Source organism: Megascapheus bottae, chromosome 18 (genome assembly GCF_031878675.1).
Source record: "Megascapheus bottae isolate mThoBot1 chromosome 18, mThoBot2.hap1, whole genome shotgun sequence".
NCBI lineage: Eukaryota > Metazoa > Chordata > Mammalia > Rodentia > Geomyidae > Megascapheus > Megascapheus bottae.
This window is the reverse complement of record NC_143526.1, coordinates 26,938,104-26,961,960: the sequence shown is the minus strand read 5'-3', so window position 1 is coordinate 26,961,960 and position 23,857 is coordinate 26,938,104. Positions and strand designations below refer to the sequence as shown.

The 23,857-nt window shown below is 41.5% G+C and overlaps 1 protein-coding gene across 4 annotated transcripts in view; it reads left to right on the top strand.

Moving 5' to 3' along the window:
• The window catches only part of Ptpra (protein tyrosine phosphatase receptor type A), a 120,515-nt gene that overhangs the window by 44,198 nt on the left and 52,460 nt on the right, over positions 1 to 23,857 (top strand). For all 4 annotated transcript variants that reach the window (XM_090352075.1, XM_090352072.1, XM_090352074.1 and 1 more), the window contains 2 exons: positions 16,429 to 16,507; positions 17,650 to 17,991. In XM_090352075.1, coding sequence (XP_090208201.1) covers positions 16,435 to 16,507; positions 17,650 to 17,991 — 415 coding nt within the window. In that variant the 5' untranslated portion in view covers positions 16,429 to 16,434. The remainder of the gene's footprint in view (positions 1 to 16,428; positions 16,508 to 17,649; positions 17,992 to 23,857) is intronic.

The window sequence follows — 23,857 nt, the reverse complement described above, 5'->3', positions numbered from 1 at the left end:
TCAGCCTCCTCAGTAGCTAGAATTAGAGGTGTGAGCCACCACACCAAGGTGTGCTAATGTAGTGCCTCATCTATATAAGCAAGCATCCAGGGCCTCATCTATATAAGCAAGCATTCAACCACCAAGCAATATGCATAGCCCTATAGAATATCTGGTTCTCATTGTAATGTTTTTTTAAGTAGCACTGATTATTTGCTGAAATTCATAATCAAGTCTGACTTTTAACTTTTGTTTGTAGAGCTGGGTATGGTGGTTCATACCTATAATCCCAGATTACAGGAGACAGAGAGAGAAGGATTTTGAGTTAGAGGCTACATAGGAAGTTCAAGATTATGCTATGCTGCTAATGAGACCTTATTACCAAAACAGAACAAAAGGAAACAAAACTTTTTTTTTTTCCAGTCTTGGGGCTTGAATTTAGGACCTGGGCGCTGTTCTTGAGCTTTCACAAAGGTGGTTCTCTACCACTTTAACCACAGCACCACTTCCGCCCCTTTCTGTGTATATTCCTCTGTGATATCGAGGAATCAAACCTATGGCCTCATGCCTGCTAGACAAGCACTCTACCATTGGGCCTCACTCCTGGCCAACAAAACAGTTTTTGTAAAGAGTTTCAGAGATTATGAATTTACTTTTGTTCTAAAGATTATTTGTAGGGCCAGGAGTTTGGCTTAGTGGTAGAGTGCTTGCCTAGCATTCACAAAGACCCAGGTTCGATTTCTTGGTACCACATACATAGAAAAAAGCTGGAAATGGTGCTGTGGCTCAAGTGGTAGAACTCTAGCCTTGAGAAGAAGCCCAAGGACAGTGATCAGGCCCTGAACTCAAGTCCCAGGACTGGCCAAAAAAAAGATTATTTATATTTGTTTCTGACTTTGTATGGGGGTCTTGAATCATTTTAATCCAGTTTCAGAGATGGAGTTGCTTTTAATCAGGACCCATAGTTCTACAGGGGTTCATCAACCTCAGTCCATCACCTGTTACACATATTATGTATGGGATATTTTTCTTGATACTTTGTAGTTATGTGATAGAAGCAGACCTGGTTATTGGCCTGAGTTGAGCATAGCCATGATTATAATTGACAGGTAAATATATACTCAGCTAATAAATTCTGTGGAAACTATGAGTAGGCTGCTGTGATAACACTTAGAGAATAAAAACAGTGTTATCATAATTCACACCGAAGCAGGTTTTGTTTAACCTCAAAACTGACTGATGGAGAGAACTAGAAAGAGACATTATTTTCTGTTTTTGTTTTTGTTTTTTTTTAATGCCTGGGCATAAAGTCAGCTGGTATCTTGAAAATAAATAATGGGAAAAGTGGCTGGAGTGGCGGTAGTTTGCATAGTAAAGCATATAATCTAGCAAGTGCAACATCTTTTAATTCTTATTCCAGTTCTGCCATAAATAAATAAATAGTATATGAGGGGAAAAGAAGGAGAGCAGACAGTTTGGACAGGGGTTTGAGACTGACTTAGAAGCACACCTGTGGGGCCAGGAGTTTGGCCTAGTGGTAGAATGCTTGCCTAGCATGCATGAAGACCCGGGTTTGATTCCTCGGTACCACATACATAGAAAAAGCCAGAAGTGGTGCTGTGGTTCAAGTAGTAGAGCTCTAGCCTTGAGAAAATCCAAGGACAGTGCTCAGGCCCTGAGGCACAAGCCCAGGACTGACCTCCCCCCCCACCAAAAAAAGAAAGAAAGAAAGAAACACATATGTACATACATGTTTTTCCTAGATAAGACTCTACCACTAGGCCAAACTCCCGGCCCCCCTTTTTTTCTTTTTTTACTCAGGCCCTGATGCTCACTCAGTTTGATTCTTTGCTTAGTTGAGCTGTGCTTCCATCCAGTTTTTGCTGATTATTTTGGAGATGAAGTTTCCTGGGCTTTACTGCTCAGACTGGCTTCAAATCACTATCTTCCTGGTCTCAGTCTCCTGAGTGGCTAGGATTACAAGTGTGAGTCACTAGCACCTTACCTGATTTCTAACTATATTGATGAGCTCTAGGGCATTATACCCCTATTTTTCTTCTATTTTCCTTCAGAAAAATTAATGAATTAGGTATTGATGCATCTAGGACCTGGATTTAGCTCTGTAACTCTTGGAGTTAGACAATTCTTCACTCAAAAAAAAAAAAAGATGGAAGAAAGGAAAATAGGGAGGAAACATTAAAGTGGTATAGGAAGGAAACACATAGGAGATACTCTTTGTGTTCCTCCTAAGCATTTGCAGCTTGATGCCTATAGTAGGCATCCTAGACTTACCTATGAATTCAGTAGAATGAGAACAGATCAGATTTGTCTTAACTATTGAGAAAAATAGATAATAATTTTCTGTCTGCCTCTCCTTTTTTGGCGGGGGGTGGGGGGGAGTGAAGGGAATGAGACCCAGACTTGAACTTTGCCGGGGCCAACCGGCAGCAAACCAGGGTTTGCAGATTGGGGTTCCTGAAATAGGGGACAAGGACTAGGAAGAAAAAGAAGAGAGACAGACACACACGGTCCGGGATGTCCGCAGTCCAGGCAAAGACTCCGAGACTGCCGCGTTTATTTTCCACTCCCCCTTCTTCCCTCCTCCTCTCCCAGGGAACCTCCAGGTGTTCCATTCATATGGTAATTCTCAGGTCATTTACATAGAATAGGGCCAGAAAGCAATAAGACAATATAGCCATCGTCTGATGCAAGTCAAGGTACAGTTTGATTCCACTCTGGCTCCCAACAGAACTTGGTACCTGGCGCTTTACTCATTGGCTGACACTCCACCAATTAAGCCACACCTCTAATCCCTCCATCTTATTTCTCTATTGAAAAGACAAAGAATCAATAGCCGGGCACCAGCGGCTCATGCCTATAATCCTAGTTACTCAGGAGGCTAAGATCTGATGATCGTAGCTCAAAGCAAGCCCAGGCACAAAAGTCTGTGAGATTCTTATCTCCAGTGTTAACCACCAGAAAACTGGAAGTGGGGCTGTGGCTCATAGTAGTAGAGTGCTGTCTTTGAGCTGAAGAGCTCAGGGACAGCATCTAGGCCCAGAGTTCAAGCCCATGACCACCACCAACAACAAAAAAATCAAGGTGAAGAAAACTCACATCCATCTCCTAAGTGAAAATAATTTGATCTGAAATGTTTAGAGCAACATGAAAAAAAAAATGGGTAAGAAAATGCTGGAGCTGAGTGCTAGTAGCTACTTAGGAGGCTGAGATCTGAGAATTATGGTTCAAAGCCAGCCTGAGCACTAAAGTCTGTGAGACTCTTTATCTCCAATCAACCACTAGAAAACCAGAAGTGGTACTGTGGCTCAAAGTAGTAGAGCACTAGCCTTGAGCTGAAGAGCTCAGGAACAGGACCCAAGCCCTGAGTTCAAGCCCCATGACTGACCAAAAAAAAGAAAGAAAATGCGAGACATGAGCTCCTCTAAATCAGTAACAGCTTTCTCCCTTGTCACCTCAGCTTGGCACAAGATAATTGAACAAATGAGCAATTTTAGAGTTTCCTTGCTTTGAAGCAATTTGAACTGTCATTACCTTATAAGTAGAGTTTACCATTTATTTGTTTTTTTAATTAGCTTCATTTATTTATTTATTTACATATTTTATTTTGCCAGTCCTGGGGCCCAAACTCAGTGCCTGAGTACTGTCCTTGGGCTTTCTCAAGGCTAGATAGAGCTCTACCACTTGAACCACAGCACCATTTCCTGCTTTTTTCTGTGTATGTTGGGTACCAAGGAATTGAACTGGGGTCTTCATGCATACCAGGCAAGCACTCTACCACTAGACCAAACTCCCAAATGAATGGCCCACCATTCATTTTTTTTTATGCAGTCCAGAAATACTCACAAAACTTTTCTCATGATATCACTAATCCAAAATTCTGGTCTGATCAGTTTTTGAATTTAAATTTCCTCAAGAGTCCAGCAATCAGAGAACACGTTGTTATACTGAGGTGAAAAGCCTATTCAGAGCTTTATGGCCATTTTCTATCTTTGGCCACAGACCTTAAGACTTTATCTGGTATTTGAGAGGGAAAAATTAGTTATGCTTCTTGTATCTTAATTTTCTAATTATGATGTAAAGTTTTCTTTTTCTAGAAAGAGACTAAACTAGAATGAAAATGAATTCTCAGCAGTGAAAGCAAAGCTTTAAGTAGGTCATCTGACTTTGCTTTTGTGTTCCACATTTACCCTAGTTATAAAAGGGCCTTTCATGAGTTTTCTAGGCTTTCATCACTGCCAGACTCTCAACAGGCATTGTGAGACAATTAAGCTACCCCCCTCCCCTATAACTGGTCTCATGTATTCTTTCCATGGAGCACAAACTAGACTATGTTTAGCTCAGCAGGAACTCTGCAAACACTGAATCCATGAATACCCTTCCTTCCAGATAAGAGGTTCAGCATTCATTAGTGTCACAGCCATAGAAGTTAATGTCTACCAGTATCTAATGAATATGTGACACAGCCTAATTTTTGTCAAATACTTATGCCAAAGTATAAAAAGTGTTTATATTAATTTCTATGTGAAATTTACCTGTAGGTAATGTCTTCTAACTCAGTTGGGTAGGAGATAATGAATGTTTCAAATAAGCTAGATAAATGCTCATAACTTTTGTTGTTGTTGTTGGACCTGAACTCTGGGTCTGGATGTTGTCCCTGAGCTCTTCAGCTCAAGTCTATCATCCTAACCCTTGAGCCACAGCACCACCACTTCCATTTTCCGGTGATTAATTGGAGATAAGAATCTTATGGACTTCAGTGCCTGAGCTGGCTTTGAACTGTGATCCTCAGATCTCAGCCTCCTCAGTTGTGGGGATTATAGGCATGAGCCACTGAGTCTGACTAGGGAGCAAGGAATTTTGAAGCAAGCTGCTTTTGTCATTAATTTGGGGTAGTAACAGATTTACATTGTATTAGTATTGTATTCTACTAATATCCATATAACTCAAGGGTAGTTAGCCTTATTGTTATTTTTAAGTGTGTGTGTGTGTGTGTGTGTGTGTGTGTGTGAGTGACATAGGGGAGAAGAGAGTTGGAACATGATCTCTGAGCCACACCTCCAATTCCTATTTATCATTTCTTTAAAGGGGGCCAGGAGTGTGGCCTAGTGGTAGAGTGCTTGCCTGGCATACATGAAGCCCTGGGTTTGGTTCCTTAGTACCACATACACAGAAAAAAGCTGGAAATGGCGCTGTGGTTCAAGTGGTAGAGCTCTAGCCTTGAGCAAAAGTATCCAAGGATAGTGCCCAGATACTTGAGTTCAAGCCCCAGGACTGGCAAAAAAAATAAATAAATAAAAAATAAAAACATTATTTACTCAAATTTCAAACCATTCTGATAAAATAAGTCTTCTAAGGCCTGCACAATTTACTTGCTGCACTGTTCCCATTCTCTACCCATTTAAATCCTTTATATTCCCATTCATCTCTAGTGTTCTTCCTTTTTTATCTTTCTAGAGTGGTTCAGCAACTCAGCCATTCAGTCCTACTCATAATTTTGTTGCATTTACCCAGCAAAATTTTAATGCTGTATGTTTGTTCTATAAACTAGGGAGAAAAATAAAACTAGTAAAAGTAGGTCTCATCTCATTTGGGTTGCCCAAAGTCTGTAATTCCTGTCATTTTCTGGAGCATCATTATTAGTCTTACCACTTTTAAAAGTATCTCCCTGCTCTCTCTCCGTGCTTCATGGATCACAGAGAAATCTTGAAAACGTTGAACAGTAGTGCCCTCATTTTTCTATTTCTCCTACTTTCAACCTTTCTTACATACCTTCTCTTTCTATCTGATCTTTGTTAACATTAATACATCCTTAGTTCTTCCTTGACATACAAGCTAAGTGACTTTTTATAGGATGCATAAAAATCCTATATTTAGGGCTGGGAATGTGGCTTAGTGTTAGAGTGTTTGCCTAGCATTCATGAAGCCCTGGATTGGTTTCCTCAATACTACGTAAACAGAAAAAGCTGAAAGTGGTGCTGTGGCTCAGATAGTAGAGTGCTAGCCTTGAGCAAAAGAAGCTCAAGGACAGTGCCCAGACCCTGAGTTCAAGCCCCAGGACTGGCCCCCCAAACAACCCCAAATCTATATTTAGTAGGCTAGAAGGTGTACCTCAGTTGTACAACACTTGCCTAGTACACAGAGACCCTAGATTACATTTCTAGCAACACACACACACCACCACCACCACCACCACCGCCCCCCCTCTCTCCCTCTCCCTCTCTCCTTCTCCCTCTCTCTCTCTAATTACCTCAGTACCCTCTCACCCATAATTTCTAATAATTTGCCTATACACACTCTTGTAGGTTTCCTGTCAGCAATCATTTCCTGCAAATAACAGTAAGCTTTCTAATTTTTACTATTTTATTTTTTTTTTTAGGAAATAAGCTAAAAGTTAATTCTAATCAAACTCTATAATCTGTATATCCACCAATCCACTTGGTCCTCACCATCTCTCCTCAGTAGTTAACTGTGTTCTCTGTAAGTCTTTTTATTTATTTTTATTGTCCTGAGAAAGACAAGGCTGGTATGGGGAGAGGGGAGGGCGGGGTAGGAAAAGGAATTGCCCATATATTACAACAAGTGGAAACCAGACATCAGTTGTGGCTCATGCTTCTAATTCTGTCTCCTCAGGAAGTTGAGATCTGAGGAGCATGGTTTGAATCCAGCAAGTCCATAAGACTCTTATCTCTGGTTAACCACAAAAAAAAAAAAGCCAGAAGTAGAGCTGTGACTTAAGGAGTAAAGTGCTAGCCCTGAACACAAAAGCTCAGGGATAGAGCCCAGGCCTTGACTCCAAGCCCCAGAACTGACACCCCCCCCCAAAAAAAATGGGCCTAGCATGGTGAAACCCTAATACCTTAAGAGGTAGAGTCAAGAGGATTGTGAGTTCAGATCAGCCTGGGCAACAAAGTAAGACTATTTCAAATAAATCCAAAATTAAAAAAGCAGATAGTACTTTTCGCTTGCTTGCTTTTCTTTCTTTCTTTCTTTCTTTCTTTCTTTCTTTCTTTCTTTCTTTCTTTCTTTCTTTCTTTCTTTCTTTCTTTTTGTGTCAATTATGGGGCTTGAACTGCCTGGGCATTGTCCCTGAGCTCTTCAGCCCAAGGCTAGCACTCTTCCACTTGAGCCACAGCGTCTCTTCCAGTTTTCTGGTGGTTAATTGGAGGAGTCTTGTGGACTTTAGTGCCCAGGCTGGCCTTTGAATCACAATCCTCAGTTCTCAGCCTCCTGGGTAGCTAGGATTACAGGTGTGAGCCACCAGTGCCCAGCGCAGATAATACTTTTGCTTTGTGTATGTGTGCCTGTATTAATGTATTCACATTGCTCTATGGCCATCCATGTTCAGAACTTTTTCATCTTCACTACTGAAGACTCTGTACGCCCATTAGAAACGAACCCCTATCCCTTCTTCCTGGACACCCACCCTGGTATCTGCACATGTACCACTGAGCTACATACATATTCAGTCCAAAGCTAGCTTGGACAGAAAAGTCCAGTAGATTCTTATCTCCAACTAACTAGTAAAACTGCTGGACTAGACTCATAGCACAGTAGTAGAGTCCCAGCCATGAGTGAATGAAAAGAAGGAAGATGTAAAAAAAAAATTTTAAAAAAAGGTGGGGGGCCTGGAGTGTGGCCTAGTGGTGGAATGCTCGCCTAGCATGCACAAAACCCTGAGTTCAGTTCCTCAGTACCACACATACACACAAAAAAAGCTGGAAGTGGTACTGTGGCTTAAGTGGTAGAGTGCTAGCCGTGAGAAAGTTCAAGGACAGTACCCAGGCCCTAAGTTCAAGCCCCAGGACCAAAAAAAAAAAGTGAGAGCACCCTGAGTTTAAATCCAAGTACTAGCATAAGAAAAGAGAAAGAGAGAGACCCACAAATAGATACATAGTATATTTTGGTAAATTTGAGTCTGGTTCTGTAATTTATTCCATTTTTCTGCCTGTCCTTCTAATACCACATTGATGATGGTAGCTATACATGAAGTAGAATTTCTTGCTCTGGTTGTATTGTCCTGATTTGTTTTATTTTCATTTTATACAGCTAACCTATAAATCCAGTGATATGCTTCAAATACTTTTTCTATATTATTCTTATCTTGATCTTCAATGTAATTATACCAATTCCTCCTCCCACCCCCACCTTCTTGTGCACTGGGACTTGAACACAGGGCCTGGATGCTGTCTCTGAGCTTCTTTTGCTCAAGGCTAACACTCTACCACTTTTGGCTTTTTCTGCGTAGTTTATTGGAGATAAGAATCTCATGAACTTTCTGCCCAAGACTGGCTTTGAATCATGATCCTCAGATTTCAGCCTCTGGAGTAGCTAGGATTACAGGCACGAGCCACCAGCACTCAACCTCAAATTCCCTTTTATGTGCTTTTTCATTGAATTTATGTAACTAACTTTCCGAGCTCATCTCTACCCTGGCCCCAAACTGAATTTTGCCTTAGGTATAACTTAAAGGCATTAGAACTTCAGAATCTGTAGCCTTAGTGGTCTCAGTTTGTTCCTTGTGGACTTTCATCTGTGGAAGTGAGCAGCTTTCCCAGGCCTCCAGTTTTCTCTAGTCCTTTTCTTCCTCTTGTTTTGGACCTCTCTGTTACTGCATTGTCTTTCTCCAGGGAAGACCTATAGAGAAAGTTGATGTCTAGTGTCTGCTGACCTCCCCAGAAGCTCTCCATCAATTTCTCAAGCCACTTTCTCTCACTGGCAGTGTGCTGCTCCTCCTCCACCCTCCCTTGATAGCATGTATCAGTTTCCTACTCATCAACACCCACCTACTCCTGCCTCTTGTGATTGTCAGATGTCTCTTCCCTGGCTTGCTCATTGTCACTTTTGTGACACTTTTTCTTATACAACTTCCCTGTAGCAGTCTTTGGCTTTCTGCCTGACTTCCATGGCAGTTGCTCCATGACAGACGATGTCCGTCATTCTGGTCCTTCTCCCACCACCCCTTTCAGGTACAACATGTACTGTACTACTGCATACTCTCCACCCTCTTAGCTAAACTGAGCATCCTCCCTCATGCAGGATGGTGAGCCACTGAAGTCAGACCCTGTGGCAGTTCTTACTTCTAGCCTCTCATTTTGTCGTTTTTCTACCCCTATAAATTCTCTTAGTCGGGCCGGGAGTTTGGCCTAGTGGTAGAGTGCTTGCCTAGCATGCACGAAGACCTGGGTTCGAATCCTTGGTACCACATACTTAGAAAAAGCCAGAAGTGGTGCTGAGGCTCAAGTGGTAGAGTCTAGCCTTGAGAAAAATCCAAGGACAGTGCTCAGGCCCTGAGCTCAAGCCCAGGACTGGCAAAAAAAAAAAAAAAAAAAAAAAAAAAATTCTCTTATTCTACCCTAGATAGTATTGTCCTCTGCTGAGGTCTTTCTTCTTCATTCACTAGATAACTTCTGAAGACTTCAGTTAGTGTCTTCTTTTACTTCAGATTCTACTGTCGACCCTCTATCCTGCTGTTAATTATCATTTCTAAAAACCCAGATTATGCCAACCACTGATGGCTCATGCCTCTAATCCTAGCTACTCAAGAGGCTGAGATCTGAGGGTCATGGTTTGAAGCTAAGGCAACAAGCTCCCTGAGATTCTTTATCTCCAGTTAACTACCAAGAAACTAGAAGTGGAGCTGTGGCTCAAGTGGTAGAGTGACAGTCTTGAGCAAAAAAGCTCAGGGATAGCACCCATACCCTAATTTATGGCTCAGGACTGGCACACACACACACACACAAAAGCTTAGTCATTCTTACTTACTGTTAAAATATGGCTAAATCATGATGTAATTCCCTGTTGAGATAACTGCTAAGACATTTTCTCATAGCCCACCTTCACTCCTTTGGTCTAATTTTGTGTATTATTCTATCCTCCATCCTCCCCAACACTAGTCTTTCATATTAATTTAATAGATATTGAGGTCCTGTTTGATGACCTTATCTAACTCTACCATTTGTATAACTTAACGAGCCTTTTCAAACTTCAAGCCTTCTGTGCTTAAGATTATGTCTGATCCTTTTCTTGGTTACCTGCTCATATACTTCCAAGTGCAGCTCAGGGTTCATCTCTCTTGAAGATTCCTTCACACTATAGTGTTCCCCACACTCTAGTGTGCATTAGCTAGTGTTTTCTTTTTTTCTTTTTTCCAGTCCTGGGGCTTGAACTCTGGGCCTGAGCACTGTCCTTGAGCAGCTTTCTCAAGGCTAGCACTCTACCACTTGAGCCACAGCACCACTTTCGGCTTTTTTCAATGTATATAGTACCAAGGAATCAAGCTTTATGCATGCTAGGCAAGCACTCTACCACTAGGCCGCACTCTGACCCCTTAGCTGGTTCGTTCTTAGCTGGTTCGTTCTTTTTTCTTCTCTCTCTCTCTCTCTCTCTCTCTCTCTCTCTCTCTCTCTCTCTCTCTCTCTCTCTCTCTTTCTCTCTCTCTCTCTCTCTCTCTCTTTCATTTTTGGTCAGTCATGGGGCTTGAACTCTGGGCCTGGGCACTGTTCCTTGAGCTCTTCAGCTCAAGGCTACTGCCCTACCTGTGGAGCCATAGCACCACTTCCAGTTTTCTAGTGGTTAATTGGAGATAAGTGTCTCACCAACTTTAGTTCCTCAGCTGGCTTTGAACCAGTATCCTCAGATTTCAGCCTCCTGAGTAGCTAGGATTACAGGTCTGAGCCACTGTACCCAGCTCTTAGTGTTTTCTATGGGGAGAGATTATTTAGTATTTGAGTAGTTTATTTGTGCTTCACTACAGGTTAGTGAAGTCTTTGATGGCAGTGTGTGGAACCTGAGACTCTCCCAATATCTGGCAAATTGTGAAAGAAAGAACATGAGCTTTGGAATTTGAAAACCAATAACTATTAAGTATTTTGCTTTTCCAGGTGCTAGTGGCTCATGCCTATAATCCTAGTGACTCAGGAGGCTGAAATCTGAGGATCATGGTTCAGAGTCAGCTTGGGCAAGAAACTCTGTGAGACTCTTATCTCTAGTAAACTGTCCAAAAAAAAAAAAAAAAACCTGGAAGTGGTACTGTGCTGCAAACCTTGAACAAAAGAAGGTCAGACATCCAGGCCCAGAGTTCAAGCCCCAGGACTGGAATAAATGAATAGCTTTGAGCAAATTCCTAAACTGTGGGTTATTTACTTTCTTATTCTGAAAAAATGGGAGGGGGGAAAGAGTGTGCCACTGGGCCATGCCTATAATCCTTGCTCCTTAAGAGGCTGAAATCTTAATGGTGCAGGGATAGCCGAGACAGAAAATTTCTTGAGAGTCTTATCTCCAAAATAACCAGCAAAAAGCCAGTCTGGAGATATAGCTCAAGTGATGAGTCCTAGCCTAGGAAGCATGAAGCCCATAAATACCAGGAAGTGGAAACATATTTTAGGAGGAGGATATGCATCCTTGCAGACATAAGCAAAACTAACACCCCAGGAAAATGATTGGAAGTAGAGAAGGCTATGAGAATTGGAAATTCTGAGCAGAAAAGTTGTGTTCCATTGAGGCACATAAGTGATCCATGATCACACCAACACTATGGGTTGTTCAGCTTTCATAAGCATCATTTAGTAATCATCTGCAGGAGTGATGAATTCTGGATTTTGTCTTTTATTTTGGTGTAAAAGGGTAGTGTAAGGAATTTAGAATATCAAGATGACTTTGAGCTGACACCAACATTTTGTGGTTTAGTAAAGAAGGAAGAAATGAGTAGACAAAGATTGGAAAAAGGTTGAAGACAGTTCAAGAGACATAACGCCTGCATGAAATCAGAGAACTGGTATAACAGACATAACCAAGGGAATTTCAAGGGCAGGAAGTGTGGTTGGAGAGAGGAAAGGCAAGATTCTATGCCAGAGATTTTCTGAGTAATGACAGAATCTGAAATGCACCTATTATCATGGGCAGCCCAGATGAATAGAGCTCTGAGGTCTTTGGAGTTAAGGAACTGGGAGGCTGGTCTGCTATTGTGGTTGTTATCGGGGAGAAGGCCAGAGTCATTCAAGAGAACTGAAGGATAAGAAAGTGATGAATTGCCATTCAAGAATAGAGAAATGGGGCCAGGTTTGGCCTAGTGGTAGAGTGCCTGCCTAGCAAGCACAAAGACCCGTGTTTGATTCTTTGGTACCACATACATAGAAAAAGCCAGAACTGGTGCTGTGGCTCAAGTGATAGAGCTCTAGCCTTGAGAAAGCCCAAGGACAGTGCTGAGGCCCTGAGTTCAAGTCCCAGGACTGGCAAAAAAAAAAAGAATAGAGAAATGGCTTACATCTATGAGTGAAAAGGATTCAACTCTACTTCTGACAGGATACTCCAGGATATTTGGAATAGACCAAAGATGGAAAGTGAGGATTGATGTTGTTACAGATATCAGGAGGGAATCAGGAAGTCTCAGTAGTTTGCCTAAGGATTTCTTCTCTATAACTCTGTCTCTCTCTCTGTCTCTGTCTCTGTCTCTGTCTGTCTGTCTCTTTCTCTCTCCCCCTCTCCCTCTCCCCCTCTCCCTCTCCCTCTCTCTCCTCTCCCTCTCTCTCCTCTCTTCTCTTCTCTCTTCTCTCTCTCTGAAAAAGCAAGCTGCTTTCACTGTGGTTTTCCTGGTTTGAATCTATGAGCATAACTTGGAAATAGCATGGTAATATGGGTCTTCTTAAATGTCTGTTATTCTCTAGCTTATGCATACAAATCTTCTCTTACTTCCATTACTGCATTCTTTATTTTCCTTTGCATTCTTTTACTTCAAGTATGCCTTTTTGCACTCTCTCTCTTTCTCAAGGCTAACACTCTACTCTTTGAGCCTCAACACCACTTCTGGCTTTTTCTGTGTATGTGGTACTGAGGAATCAAACCCAGGGCTTCATGCATGCTAAGCAAGCACTCTACCACTAGGCCACACACCTGCCCCAGGGGGTATTAGTCTTTCACATTTATGCTCTATGGTGAAATCTGCACTTTTTAACTTTTCTTGATGTTATACTGTTACTATAAAGGTGATTTACAGAGGGGTTATATTGCTTTTTAATTAAAAATTATACTTTTAATTTGTAATCCTAGCTATTTGGGAGGCAGAACAGGGTTTTGTATCATTCTAGGCATAAAAGTTCATGTAACTCCATCTCAAGCCTAGGGCTGTTCACACAGTTATCATCCCAATGACAAAGGGAGGAAAAATTGGATCATATAGTCCAGATCCCTCCAGGCATAGAGTAAGACCATCTTGAAAACAACCAATGTAAAAAGGAACTTGTAGAATGGCAGTAGAGTACTATGCTAGCAAATACAAATCCCCAAGCTCAAACCCCAGTACCAACCCCCCTCAAAAATAGATCATGCTTATTATTTGAAAATAATAAGCTGTAATTATAAGAAAGGTACAATGCCAAAATATTTATAGACATTTTTACTTCCAGTTGTTCATATACGTGCATCACACTTAGCTTTCAACTTCTGTTGAAATGGAGTCTTGCTTTTTACCTAGGCTGACCTTGAGACATGATCCTCTTGATCTTTGTCTCCCAAGTAACTGGCATAACAGTCATGAGCCATCATGCCTACTTCCTTCCAAGTTTTGTTGGTATTTTTTTCCTGAGACCAGGACTCAAATTTGCTAACACTCCACACTTCTTGAAGGCTCTCTACACCTGAGCCATGCTTCCAACCCCTCTTTCCAAATTTTAACCATTTGGAATAAAGTTATTAAAAACATCTATGTGCGCATTTTTTGTGTGTGAGTATGCATCTTCAATCAGTTGGGAAAACACCAAGAAATGTAGTTGATGGCTGTTATGGTAAAAGTATATTTAGTTTTAGCTGAGTGACAGTGGTTCTTGCCTATAAATCATAGCAACTCAGGAAGGCTAGTTCTGAGGATCGAGCTTGGAGCCAGCCAGTGCAAACAAATTCAAGAGACTCTTCCAGCTAATCAGAAAAAACTGGAACTGGAGGTGTGGCTGAAGGGGTAGAACAATAGATATAAGTGAAAAAGCTGAGTGAGAATGAATCTTAAGCACCAGTTAGCAGCATGCATGTGCACTTGTGCACACAGATGCACACAGTAATGATAATAAAAAAAATAGTTTTTCAGAATAACTTTACCCCACATTGCCTTTCTACCAGCAATGAATGAGAATTTCTATTGCTTCATATTCATGAAACAGTTGTGTATCTGTGTTTTAGATTTTGGCTATTCTAATAGGCATGCATGTAGTTGTAGTCCATTGTTTTAGATCCCTAATGACATTCGATGTGCAGCATCCTTGTCACATGTGTGTCTTCTTTGGTACATATACATTAGTCAGCCTACCAGTCTGTTTTTTAATCCTTGTGGAGAGAATTATATGTATTCCTAATTGTTGAGTACAGTCAGGTAAGAATTAAGTGGGATTGTCAGAAATCAGTGTTAGCCTTCTATCCAAATCTTTTAGAGTTAAATAACTGATTTAATGATCACAGCCAAAAAATTTAAAAGGCCAGACTCCAGTGGCCCACACCTGTAATTCTAGCTACCAGCTACTCAGAAGGCTGAGATCTGAGGATCACAGTTCAAAGCCAGCCTAGGCACCAAAGTCCATCAGACTATTATTCTAACCACCAGAAAACCGGAAGTGGCGCTGTGGCTCCACTGGTAGAGCACTAGCCTTGAGCTGAAGAGCTCTAGGCCCAGAGTTCAATCAAGCCCCACAACCGGGGGGGGGGGGCGGGGGGGGGGAGATGAGGAAGGAAGGAAGGAAAAGAAGGAAAAAGAGAGAGGGGTTAAAGAAAATTGTGAGATTACCCCTGGAGAAATTACCAGCTGACCCTACTCCCCAGCTAGACATTGCCAACAAGCATGGCAAACTTCTGGGGTTAGATACAAACAGTTTACATCTCCTTCCTTTCATACCCCTACCCCAACCCCAAAGATTGTCATGTGCCCCTGAGGAAGTCATGTTCTCTTTCCCTTGGAAGGTAACTACCATACTGAATTAGTTCTCCACTGTGAGCCCCATGGAAAATAGGACTTGTAAGGAATTGTTCCCTGATATTTTTTCTATAGGGTCAACCTCCTTGTAGGACACAGAAATATGAGTGAATGAAAGAATCCTTACTACTAGTGAGAATGTACCACTGTCTTCTTACAGAGTTTGAAGATTAAAGGTTGAGAACAGAAATATAACATGATACACCTCAAAGAGTGTACAGTAATTAGTACAGTCAGCCTTTCTCCATACTTTTCACTCTGTAAAGGATAAAGGTGCACATAGCAATTAACTTCAGATCTTTAAGGACCACTCCCCACATCTCACCCACAGAGATAAAGTCTGGCCTGAGCATTTTTAAGAGGTTTTTGGTAATTTTAAAGTCCAGTCAGGGATGATAATCAGTGCTTTAAAAAATAGATACTTGTTGGACATGGTTGTACATTCTTATAATCCCAATATTCCATAGGATGAGACAGGAAGGTCACAAGTTTGAGGCCAATAAAACATAGTGAAACCTTGTCTCAAAAAAAAAAAAGATGTTTTCTTAATTAAACCTACTTTCATTTGTATAAAGGCTCAAAGCCTAAATGGTGGCTTATGCCTATAATCCCATCTACTTGGGAGGTTAGGGCTAGTTGACAACCTGCCAAAGCTCGCAAGACTCAATCTCAAAAACACATGTAAACCTAAGGGCTGAAGACATAGCTCCAGTGGTGAAACACTTTTCTAGGAAGTATTTAATCTCCAGTATTAAAAATAAAGGGGGGAGGAGGGAAATAAAGTATATCCATTTCACAAAAGGTTATTAAGCCTGTGTACATCGTGTGTGTGTGTGTGTGTGTGTGTGTGTGTGCGCGCGCGTGCGGAACATGTGTACCAGTCCTGAGACTTGAACTCAGGTCCTAGGCACTATCTCTAAGCTCTTTTACACAGACTTGCAATCTACCACTTCAGCCACAGTTTAACTTCTAGCTTTTTTTTTTTCCCAGTTGTGGGGCTTGAATTCAGAGCCTGAGCACTGTCCTTGGACTTTTGTGCTCTACCACCTGAACCACAGCATCACTTCCAGCTTTTTTTCTATGTATGTGGTACCGAGAACTCAAACCCGGGTCTTCGTGCATGCCAGGCAAGCACTCTACCACTAGGCCAAACTCCCGGCCCCTATACACATCTTTTAATAGCTACAAAAATGCTGCCCAGCCAGGCAAGGTGCCTCATACCTAGCTACTCAGGAGGCTGAGATCTGAGGATCGCATTTCAAAGCCAAGCTCTAGAAAACCCGGAAGTGGTGATATAGCTCAAGGGGTAGGACAGTAGCCTTAAGCTGAAGAGCTCAGGGACAATGCCCAGGCCCAGAGTTCAAGCCTCATGAATGACTAACCAAAAGAAAAGCTTGCCCAGAATACTTTTTGTATTTCAAGTCATTGGATACAGTTATAATAACAAAACCTCATCTTATATATTCCTTGTTTTCCAGGTCAGCATGGATTCCTGGTTCATTCTTGTTCTGCTTGGCAGTAGTCTGATAGGTGCCAGTGCCAACAATGCTACCACAGGTAAATTGCCATTTGAGAAGGCTATTTTTTAAATAATATTTTGCTTTTACATGTAATGACCCAAATTTAGAGACCTAAGTAGTAGAAAATTAATAATAATTTAATTAATTTAAAAGTTATGTTGGGGTACTATATTTTAGGGCAGGAGGGCAGGCAGAGAGATAGAGAGGGTGAGATTATTTGGAATACAATGGTGCAAATATATGAGAAAATGTAACAATTAAATACCTTGGTGTATAACTGGTGTATGTTTGTGTAAGTATGTAATGGTAAAAGAAGTGGGTATTTTTTTTAGAAGAGTGTGTATATGTGTGCGCGCACATGCATTTGGTCATGCGTGTATGCTCTCCCGAGGGCGCGCATGTGCATGTGTGTGCACGCCAGTCCTGGGGTCTGAATTTAGATGCCTGGACACTGTCCCTGAGCTTTTTTCTCAATGCTGCTGCTCTACCACTTGAGCCACAGCTTAACTTCTGGCTTTTTGGTGGTTAATTGGAGATAATAATCTCATGGACTTTGCTTCCATGCTTGCTTTGAACCATGAATAGCTAGGATTATAGCATGAGCCACCAGTACCTGGCAAAATAAATATTTTTGAAAAATCTCTTGAGTTGTGTTGAGTGCTCAGCTTTGTTATGCATTTTGTCTACTGTTTTAAATATACCAATGAGATTATATATTCTTTCCTGAAACGTAACAGAAGTTATTGACTCTTAACACTGTACCTATTGATCTATAAAGAACAAAGTAAGAAATCTCATTTCTCCTGCATGCACAAGTGCATGTGCACACACACACAGAGACACTTGTAATATATCTTTGCTTGGTCTCCAAACATTAAGAAGTTTAATGAAACTTAACTGCTTTGTGTCTTAACTTTTAAGCTTCACATTCTTTGTGTGATGTCTTCTTTTTTTTTTTTTTTTTGCCAGTCCTGGGTTTGAGCTCAGGGCTTGAGTACTGTCCTTGAGTTTTCTCAAAGCTAGAGCTCTACCACTTGAGCCACAGCACCACTTTTGGCTTTTTTCTATGTCTGTGGTATTGAGGAATTGAACACGGTCTTTGTGCATGTTAGGCAAGCACTCGGCCACTAGGTCAAACTCCCTGCCCCTAATGTTTTCTTACCTTTTTGTGTTTTGTAGTTTCACCCTCCTTAGGAATTACAAAGTCAGTTACAACATCAGCAGCAGAATCAGCTAAAGAAGAGAACAAGACTTCAAATCCAACCTCTTCAGTAATTGCTATTTCTGCAACACCAACAGTCAGCCGAAATCTAACTGCAAAACCCACCTATGTAACCACTGTCAATTCTTTACACTCTGACAATGGGACCACACAAACAGCAAGCACCAATTCTGAAGACATTACCATGTCACCAAATGGAACATGGCTTCCAGATAACCAATTCACAGATGCCACAACAGAACCTTGGGAGGGGAATTCCAGCACAGCTGCAACCACTCCAGAAACCTTTCCTCCTGCAGGTACAGAGATGCTTTCTATTTGTCACAACTTTTTTCCTTTCTTGTTTTTAAATTAGCTTATTCCAGTTCTACCAGAGGTAGGATTTCATTGGTATATCTCCACAGATTTATACTCTATTCCAATTAGTCTCTATCACTCTGTTCCATCTGTTTTCTTCTTCACCATTTTTTACTCACCATTTTATTTTGTGTGTGTACAAAAATTAAGTAACATTGCCCAAGCAAAGTAATGAAACATAGAGGTAAGAAGTGCTTAGAATAGCTCGTCAATGTAGTTTTCTGGATCCATTTTTTTGGCTAGGTGAGATTCTGGTTAGTAGACTATGTTTAAAGATAAAGAAAAAAGTTGAAAACTTAAGAGAGAGAAGCCAATTAATGATGCAAGAGACTAACATGAAAAAATGAGTAATAATAGCCTTGAAAAACGGGAGCCATAGAGACCATGGAAAAGGGGATGGAAACTAATGTTCAGGCATGTATTTAGAAAGGTGGGGCCCAGGAAAACTCTTTCATTGCAGGACCTCAGGATCTCAGGATCTCAGCCCAGCCTTCTGCCTCCTAGAATCAGATTCACTTGTTTGAAGTCCTGGATCTGGGACCAGGTCTATAAAACAGGATCCTTCATGTGTAGCAAAGGATATAATTTTTCCCTGGTTTCCTTGTGACTGTCATTTCATTTCTAGCAAAATTATTATTTCCCCTTCAATAATCTGTCATCAGGCTTGAACTTAAGCCCTGAGTGCTGTTTGAGCCAAAGTACCACTTCCAGTTTTCTGGTGGTTAATTGGAGATAAAAGTCTCACATACTTTACTGATCAGGTTGGCTTTTCAAACTGTGATCCTCAGATTTTAGCCTTCTGAGTAGCTAGGATTACCGATGTGAAGCCACTAGCACCCTGCTTTCATTTTTTTTTTTCTTGTTTTGTGGATTCCCTAATTGAAATCATGTCTGTCTCATGGTACATTTAGAAAGTACTTAATAAAAGCATGGTGACATATACTGTAAACCTTAGGAGTCTTAAGTCAGGAGGATCACTAGTGCAGACCAGCCTGGGCTACATAGTAAGTTACTGACTTACAAAACTTAAGGGTTAAACTAGAGGTATGTCTCAAGGGTAGAGTGCCAGCCTACAAGCACATGTCCTGAGTTCAAACTCCAGTACCCCCCCAAAAAAAGAAAAATGTTCTAATTTTGCCAAGCACCTATAATCTTGGCTCACACATGTTATGAGACTGAGATCTTATGGATCACATTGATAAACAGTCCAAGTAGAAAAGTCAGCAAAAGAAGCAGTGGCTCAAGTAGTTGAGTGCCAGCCAAAGCAGAAAGCCTTAAGTTCAGACACTGTCCCAGAAGAAAACAAAACCAAACAAAAAAAACCACAAGGACTGACTTTAGAGCCCAGTGGTAGAAAGATTAGATTAGATTGGTATGGCTTCCAACTATTCTTTTATTTTTTTTTTGCCAGTCCTGGCACTTGAACTCAGGGCTTGGGCACTATCCCTCAGCTTCTTTTTTTGTTTGTTTGTTTTTTTAAAGAATTTATTAACATTGATTTTTACATCATATTTCAAATGACAAGTTTAACCTCAGCTTCTTTTGCTCAAGGCTAACACTCTACCACTTGAGCTACCATGTCAATTCTGTTTTTTTCTGTGTATGTGGTACTGAGGAATGGAACCCAGGGCTTCGTGTATGCTAGGCAAGCACTCTACCACTGAGCCATAATCACAGCCCAGCCCCTGCAAGTATTTTTAAGTTCTGCAGAGAACTTCAGACAATGTCTGCAATTTGCTTTGCACTTTTAACATTAATTACAGTTTTTTATAGTGCAATAAATAGTTTATAAGAATGAGTTTTCTAGAATAATCCCATTAAAGTAAGTTTTTTTTTAATACATGAAGAATTTTTTTTTTTTCAGTCTTGGGCTTGAGCTCAGGGCCTGAGCACTGTCCTTGAACTTTCTCAAGGCTAGAGCTCTACCACTTGAGCCTCAGCACCACTTCTGGCTTTTTTTCCTATGTATGTGGTACCGAGGAATTGAACCCGGGTCTTCATGCATTCTAGGCAAGCACTCAACCACTAGGCCAAACTCCTGGCCCCTACATGAAGAAATTTTATAATGATGAAAACAATTTATGGAACATTTTATAAAGTCCAGATTATAACCTACTTATGTAATTAATTTAAACGGGCCACCACTAGTGTTGTGTTTTGTTGGTTAACATATATTAATGGTACAAAGGAAGAGGTTGTTTGTGACATTTCCATATGTATATACAATGTATCACAGCCAGTTTTACTTGCTCTATCTCTTAGCCATTGTTTTGGTTTGGATGCCAGTACTGGAACTTGAACTCAGATCTTCAAATTTTAAGTTGGCTTTTTTGTTCCAGGCTGGCACTGTACCATTTGAGCTACACTGATACTTCCAATTGTTTTGTTTTAATGAATTACCCTATTTCATTTTTATTATTTTTATGTAACGTATATTATTTTCTACAACTTTTGTTATGCACAAATGCCCCGGATACATTTACGAAATAACAAAGTAAAATATATTCCTCCATGTAGGTTAAGGAAGGAAGAAAGGAGTACTTGAAAGAAGTCTAAACTATAAGCCAAGCTCAACTAATTTTATAGCCCATGTTTTCTGTGTTTTTGTTGTTGTTGTCCTTGTTTTTGCCAGTCCTGGGCTTGAGCTCAGGGCCTGAGCACTGTCATTGGGCTTTCCTCAAGGCTAGTGTTCTACCCTGAGCCACCACACCACTTCCAGCTTTTTCTATGTATGTGGTACTGAGGAATCCAACCTGGGTCTTCGTGCATGCTAGGCAGGCACTCTACCACTAGGCCAAACTCCCAGCCCTTCTGTTGTATTTTTTTATTTAACAATCTTATGAGGTTACCCTGGATAGTTATCGTCTTTTATTTAATACATGTTTAATGTAAAGTTACAGGGGGTAAATGATTTCTTTAAGATATCATGGCTTGTAAGTAGCAAATTAGGCATATTTGTTACTTTTACAGTCTTTCCATACTCTTAGTAGGACGTTTAGTTTTCCATATAATGAGTAGAGTCCAAAGTATGCCCATAACTAAGATTCCAGTTAATATATATTTAACACATTTCATGTCAAAGGAGACAGACTATTTATCACTGGTGGCTTTTATTCAAGATGAGTAAAACACAAAGAAACTATTGTAGGGCATAAGAATTTCACAAACTTAGCCAGGTGCCATGGCTCAAGCCTGTAATCGTAGCTACTCAGGAGGCTGAGATCTGAGGATCACTATTCAGAGCCAGCCGGGCACTAAAGTCTCTGAGACTCTTATCTCCAATTAACCACCAGAAAACCAGAAGTGGTGCCATGAGTCAAGGGGTAACATAGTAACCTTGAGCTGAAAAGCTCAGAGACAGCACCCAGGCCCAGAGTTCAAGCCCCACAACCAACCAAAAAAAAAAGAATTTCACAGACTTAACCTTGGCATTCTGTGTCATCCACCACCATTATACCAATCCTCCTGTAATATTTCATCTATGATGTAAATATATTTACATTATAAACATTGTGTAAATATAAACATTTAATGTTTACATAGTAAACATTTACATCATAAATGTAAATTGATAGATAATGTTAATTATGTAAATGATATAGTATGTGGTGCTAAGGGTTCATAATTATGATCATGATTGTGTGTGGCCCTGGGGATTAAACCCAGGGCTTCACAAGTGCTATTAAAGCACTGAACTCAGCCAGGCACCAATGGTTCACGCCTGTAATCCTAGCTACTCAGGAGGCTGAGATCTGAGGATCACCCTCAAAGCCAGCCTGGGCAGCAAAGTCCAGACTTATCTCCAATTAACCACCAGAAAACCGAAAGTGTCATTGTGGCTCAATGGTAGAGTGCTAGCCTTGAGTGAAAAAGCTCAGAGACAGTACCCAGGCCCTGAGTTCAAGCCCTACAACCAACCAAAAAATAAATAAATAAACATATACTGAACTGGGGCCAGGGGCATGGCCTAGTGGTAGAGTGATTGTCTGTCATGCACAAAGCCCTAGGTTCGATTCCTCAGTACCACATATACAGAAAAAGCCAGAAGTGGTTCTGTGGCTCAAAGTGGTAGAGTGCTAGCCTTGAGAAAACTCAAGGAAAGTGCCCAGGCCCTGAGTTCAGACCCCACAACTAGCAAAAAAAAAGATAAATAGATAATAGATAGATAGATTAAACTTGCATTCCTAGTCTTGATCTCTTTATATTATTACGACTGTAAATATTGTTCTCTACCAAACTATAACTATGATATGATATTTTCTTGGGTGACTTTTTCCAGATTTAATAATTACCTTCTTTCATGCTTTATTTTTTAGTTATTGCTAGCCATTTTTTTCCGTTTTTCATTTTTCCCCAGAGTCTTTCAGTACAGTTTTCTACAAAGTCAGACCTATTAAATAAGTCCCTTCTCCATCACTGTAGGGATTCTCATTACTGCTGCCTGGCTTCTACTTTGTTCTTTCTTGTCTTCTTCTTTCAGTTGGTAGAGCAAAATCTCTTAATAGCTTGAAAAAGGGGTTCACAGCAGATAAATTGTATAAGATTTGACATGTCTGAAAGAAATTTTAGCACTCATGTAGAATTTGAGGAAATAACTTTCCTCTAGAATTTTTAAAGTTTTTCCCTAACCGACTTAATTACCAACTTTGGAGAATTCAAAGTTGTGTTTTTAAAATCTTCTCTCTCTTGATGTCCTGAAATTTTGCAAAGATACATCTTTTCTTTTTCTTTTGGAATTTGAACTTAAAGGGCTTGCACTTAGAAAGCAGCCACACTGCTGTTGAGCCATTTTTACCACTAAAGATTTGAACAGGTAGAATATACTACACTAGATAGGAAGACTTAACATTCTATATTTTGCACTAAATTAATAAAAATTACAAAATGAAAAAAATTCTGTAGATGCTATTTTTCCTTTACCTGTGTATTTAACATAATTAATTTTTTCCAGATAGGTTGATCATAGCTTTTGTAGAGTGGGGCACTGGTGGCTCATGCCTGTAATCCTAGTTACTCAGGAATATGAGCTCTGAGGATCAGCTGTTCAAAGCCATCCCAGGCAAGAAAGTTCATGAGATTCCTATCTCCAGTTAACAACCAGAAAACCAGAAGTGAGCTGAGGCTCAAAGTGGTAGAGCATTAGACCTGTGCAAAAGAGTTCAAGAGTAGGGCCCGGGAGTTTGGCCTAGCGGTTAAAGTGCTTGACTAGCATGCAGAAAGACCCGGGTTCGATTCCTCGGTATCCCACATGCACAACCAAGCCGGAAGTGGCAGAGACGAGACACAACCAAATCGGAAAAGTGGCAGAGACAAGAAGCGAGCTGGAGCGAGCCGGGCGGAAGCAAGCTGGGCCAGAGCGAGCGGAGCGGGCGGGAGCGAGCGGGGCCGGAGCGGGCGGGAGCGAGCGGGGCCGGAGCGAGCGGGAGCGAGCGGGGCCGGAGCGAGCGGGGCCGGAGCGGGCCGGAGCGGGCCGGAGCGGGCGGGAGCGAGCGGGGCCAGAGCGAGAAGGGGCCAGAGCGAGCAGAGCCAGGAGCAAGGGAGAGCTGGCCGGGCCGGAGCGAGCGGGGCCAGGAGCAGGGCCGGGCCGGAGCGAGCGGGGCCAAGAGCAAGCTGGAGCGAGCCTGGGGGAAGCAAGCTGGGCCAGAGCGAGCGGGGCCCGGAGCGAGCGGGGCCGGAGCGAGCGGGGCCGGAGCGAGCGGGGCCGGAGCGAGCGGGGCAGGAGCGAGCGGGGCAGGAGCGAGCGGGGCCGGAGCTAGAAAGGGGGCCTAGCCGGGCCGGAGCGAGCGGGGCCAGAAAGAGAAAGGGGCC